This window comes from Takifugu rubripes, chromosome 8 (genome assembly GCF_901000725.2).
Source record: "Takifugu rubripes chromosome 8, fTakRub1.2, whole genome shotgun sequence".
In the NCBI taxonomy this organism is placed as follows: domain Eukaryota; kingdom Metazoa; phylum Chordata; class Actinopteri; order Tetraodontiformes; family Tetraodontidae; genus Takifugu; species Takifugu rubripes.
The window spans coordinates 17,972,911-17,976,764 of record NC_042292.1 but is presented as its reverse complement, the minus strand read 5'-3'; the positions used below and the strand labels follow the sequence as shown (position 1 = coordinate 17,976,764).

Here is a 3,854-nt window from a genome sequence, read left to right as displayed (position 1 = left end):
ACGTGAGAGGTGTTCACAAATCTGATCCAGACCTGGTTCATATTGTAGGTTTGTTTTACCTCAATCAATCCTGAACGGCACCCATGGTGAGTGGAAAACTGTTCCAGATCATCACAGCATGACTGAAGTGAGCAAAGCTGGCTTGCAGGATTTTCTTTTCTCCGCAGTAATAAATTCAGGTTCGTGGAGGCCGCGTGGCGAGGAGGGAGACTGGGTGATTGACTGCTGCTACGGGGAGCTGTACGAGCTTCTGAAGTGGAAAATGATGATGGGATACAGCCTGGATGTATTTGCACTTCCATCAACCGCTCTTGAGAGGGCGGGACGCCACTCACCGCGAGGCAGATCAAACAGCTGCAGCACTCACATGTCAAACATTTCTTAATGAACACCCTGATTAATTATACGCAGGAAACAGGTAATACACAATAGCTGCTGCCAATATTACATGAGGGGTCGTAATAAAACGTATCTTTTGTCTGCAATGTTCAAATTAGGAGGTAGGCTACACCTTTTATTTATAGTGGGACGACTCGGGCCGTGGAATTAATCAAAATTCTAAGATTAAAAAGAAAGATGGAGGCAGTGACGCTCCGGCCCGACAGGTGGCGCTAACAAGAAAGTGTCGGTCTGACTCCGTCGCCTCCTGATGACGCATTTTTACCCGCGACGTCGCACTTTAGCAAGCGAGCTCCGGAGTGGACGCCTGACCTCAGAAGTTTAAAAAAAACCGAGGTTCGGCTCCGACAATGTTGAAAAAGAAATCGAGCAGCAGCGAGAAGAAAAGGAAACACTCGCAGCCCAGCGAGCGACACGACAGCAACAAACGAAGAAGCGCGGAAACCCGCGCAGAGGTGAGCTAATGTCGCCGGTTTAGCTAGCCCGGTCCAGATGCTATGGTTGGTTTCCTACGTTATTATCCGCTATGATTCAGAACAAACTGGTCGCTAACATTAAAGTAGTGCTTAAGTTCTTGGTCATCATTTTTGTGCGTCTTTTCAGCCGCCCGCGCGTCCACGCACGCCTGGTGCGATGCTACAGCTGTTAGCCATGTTGTTTAGCTGTTGCTACACATCCAATAGAATTATACTTCTGTTTAAAAAGTACAATGTTCGTCAGCTTTACTTCACATTAGAGTAGTTGATCCGTTCAACTCTCTTTCTCATTTTAACCATCAGGTTTAAATGATGTCAAAGCTGTGACGTCTCCAAAGTTGTAAGAGAGGGAGAAGGATTGATTGAATATAATTGGATGGGTCCAAATGGAAACCGAATCTGGATTTTTGCTTCGTCCCTTTTGGTGCCGATGAGCTGAAACACCGCTGATGTCCACCTCTGACCTTTGTCTCCGAACAGGCCTCCCCCCTTGACCTCGCCGACCCAGAGCTGGACAGGATCGGCAGCGACATCGAGGACGGCGGCCTGGACCTCAGCCTGTCCTTCCGGCCCATCGGGGCCTACGTGGAGGACAAGCGGGAGATGCTGGACCAGTGCTTCCACGTGCTGGGGGAGAAGAAGCTGAGGAAAATGCTGCCGGATGAACTGAAGGTGACTCTTGCTCAAAGCTTTCACAGTCCTGTCTCCACGTCGGGGAATGAAAAGTAGCGATTATTTAAATAAAAGAGATCTGAGACATCTCAGGTGGAGAAATTGGTGATTTAAAGTCATGATCGTTCTCAGGGCTGCAGCTTGGAGGAAATCAAGACGCTGTGCTGGGAGCAGCTGGAGCCCATGACGGAGAAAAACCTGACTCAGATTCTGGCAGGTGAGTCTGCAAATGGGCTGAGCAGGAAGCAGCTGAGGTAACCAGGAAGCAGCTGAGGTAACCAGGAAGCAGCTGAGGTAACCAGGAAGCAGCTGAGGTAACCAGGGCCGTTTGTGTGCAGGGGAGGAAGTGACGCCTGGAAGTGTTGAGGAGGGAACGGGAGAGCGGGGGGAAGGCCAGTGAGTGAGCATTTTTACCAGTCGCGCAAACACCAGCTGCTTCTTCATGGCGTTTGTGTCCCCGTCTTTATGTCAAGGCAAGACAATAGCGTGGACTCCACGTCCTGTCTCAAAGAACCCGGAAAGGAGTTCAGAGGTAATTCAACGACTCTGCTGTCGCCCCGGGACGCCGGGCTGCATTTGACGGGTGTGGTTTTCCTCCCAGAGGGGGGCGGCTCGGGCGAGGAGAGCGACGTCCTCAGCATAAACGCAGACAGCGACATCGACGGCCCCAAGGAGGAGCCGGCGGGGGACAGAGCGGCCGCCGACGCGTCCGACCCGGCGAGCGTGGGCGGGGCCGAGGCGAGGAGGGACATCCAGAGCGACATCGACGAAAGCGTGAGCCAGATTTTAACACTGTCGTCGGCTAAAAGCGGGAAGGAGGAGCCTGAGAGCGCCGTCCCTCAGGCGGCGGACGCCTGTTCGCCCACGTCCAGTCCCGCTCCCGCCGCCTGTCCTCCCTCCGTCCAACAGCTGGAGCTGCTGGAGCTGGAGATGAGGGCCAGGGCCATCAAAGCCCTGATGAAGGCAAACAACAAGCACGTCTGATTCCTCCCTCCATCCTCCGCGGGGGGGGGTGCAGCCTTATTCCTCCATATTGGATGTGATCCGTGATGTCGTCCAGCGCTCCAGAGTCTCGCGTTGAGATGAAGGCGCTGCGGAGACGAGACGATTACTCAAAGTAACGTCCAGATCTTTTGTAACCAGCTGCTCATTAAAAATCTGTGATCATTAAAAACGGGATTTGTATTTTTTTTTTGCCTTCCAAAGGGGGAATAATTGTGATCTAGGTGTGTTTCCCGCACCGCCCGCTAGATGGCGGCGTTGGTCTTCCGCGCGCCCGCTGCCGCCGTCACGTGGCCGCGCGGGGGCAGCAGACGAGGGGAGGACGCGGTGCTCCTTCAGGAGACTTTGTCTCCATGTCCAAACCTGAAGCAGGTGGCAGCAAGGATCCACGCCTGCTGTGTTGATCACCTGTGTGACCTGTCAGAGGGTACGAGCACAGAGGTTTAAACACGTGCGCGGCGGGGGGGGGGGGGGGGGGAGTGATCACGTGGTGATTAAGGTGGAAATTTGTCGGTGCTTTAATTGCTCCTGGAGGCCAACAGGTGTCCCCTCAGCCAGACCCCTGACAGGAAGAACCCTGGATTATTGTTCTTCAACACGAGTGAAAGTTTGTGGTGAGTGATGCTTTATGCTAAGCTAACAAAACACACCGGGAAGTCTTTCCACCTTAAAGGACTGCAGAGATCAAAGGCTAATCCTCGACACTGGTCCAGTTTTAAATCTGCTCATTGGCTTGAACGTTTTCTGATAATAATAATAATTAAAGCTCTGTTAGCACCAGCGCTAACAGACAGTCCACCACTGCCCCCCCCCCCCCCCCAAGCTTTGAATGAATATTTAGCATTGATGGTGAATTGGTTTAAACTGCTCAGGCTCGTTATGCTAACACTTCATTAGCCGGATGCTACAAATCTGAATTATTTCTTTAAGTTCCATGTAAATGTCTTTGATGTTGCCCTCCTGACCTTTGGTCTTCTGCATCTTCTTGTTTTTACTTATTACCGCTGAAAGTTGTCAGGCTAAGTGGCAGCTAACTGCTAGCTGAGGGTGCAGAAATCCGTCGGTGTCATTTTTAAAGGACACGTCTTGTTTGCTTAAATAAATTCTCTTCAAATCTCCGCCTCAGCCTGTGACGGTCCCTTCGCATGAGATGAAATCGAGCTAACGGCTCACGCTGACAGGCAATAAATAAGTTAGCATGTGTGTACGACTAAACAAATTGATTTTCCCGGGCAGCGACTCGCAGCTGCATTTTTCCTCAACTTTCTGTATCCATAATGAAGCCGAATAAGAAATGTTAGCGTT

General features: G+C 51.5%; 1 protein-coding gene across 1 annotated transcript; it reads left to right on the top strand.

Moving 5' to 3' along the window:
* Nucleotides 1-625: 625 nt before the first annotated feature.
* On the top strand, nt 626-2,721 carry caap1 (caspase activity and apoptosis inhibitor 1). Its single transcript, XM_011606760.2, has 6 exons — nt 626-854; nt 1,356-1,547; nt 1,680-1,764; nt 1,886-1,943; nt 2,021-2,079; nt 2,149-2,721. The coding sequence occupies exons 1-6, from the start codon at nt 750-752 to the stop codon at nt 2,529-2,531; spliced, it is 882 nt and encodes a 293-aa protein (XP_011605062.2). The 5' UTR covers nt 626-749; the 3' UTR covers nt 2,532-2,721.
* The last annotated feature ends 1,133 nt before the right edge of the window (nt 2,722-3,854 follow it).

Bases quoted from the DNA above. Each gene is read 5' to 3' on its own strand.
- caap1 (XM_011606760.2), top strand. From the start codon at position 750: ATGTTGAAAAAGAAATCGAGCAGCAGCGAGAAGAAAAGGAAACACTCG. The intron at 1,765-1,885 runs GTGAGTCTGCAA...GTTTGTGTGCAG, and splicing joins CCTGACTCAGATTCTGGCAG to GGGAGGAAGTGACGCCTGGA. The intron at 1,944-2,020 runs GTGAGTGAGCAT...CTTTATGTCAAG, and splicing joins GGAGAGCGGGGGGAAGGCCA to GCAAGACAATAGCGTGGACT.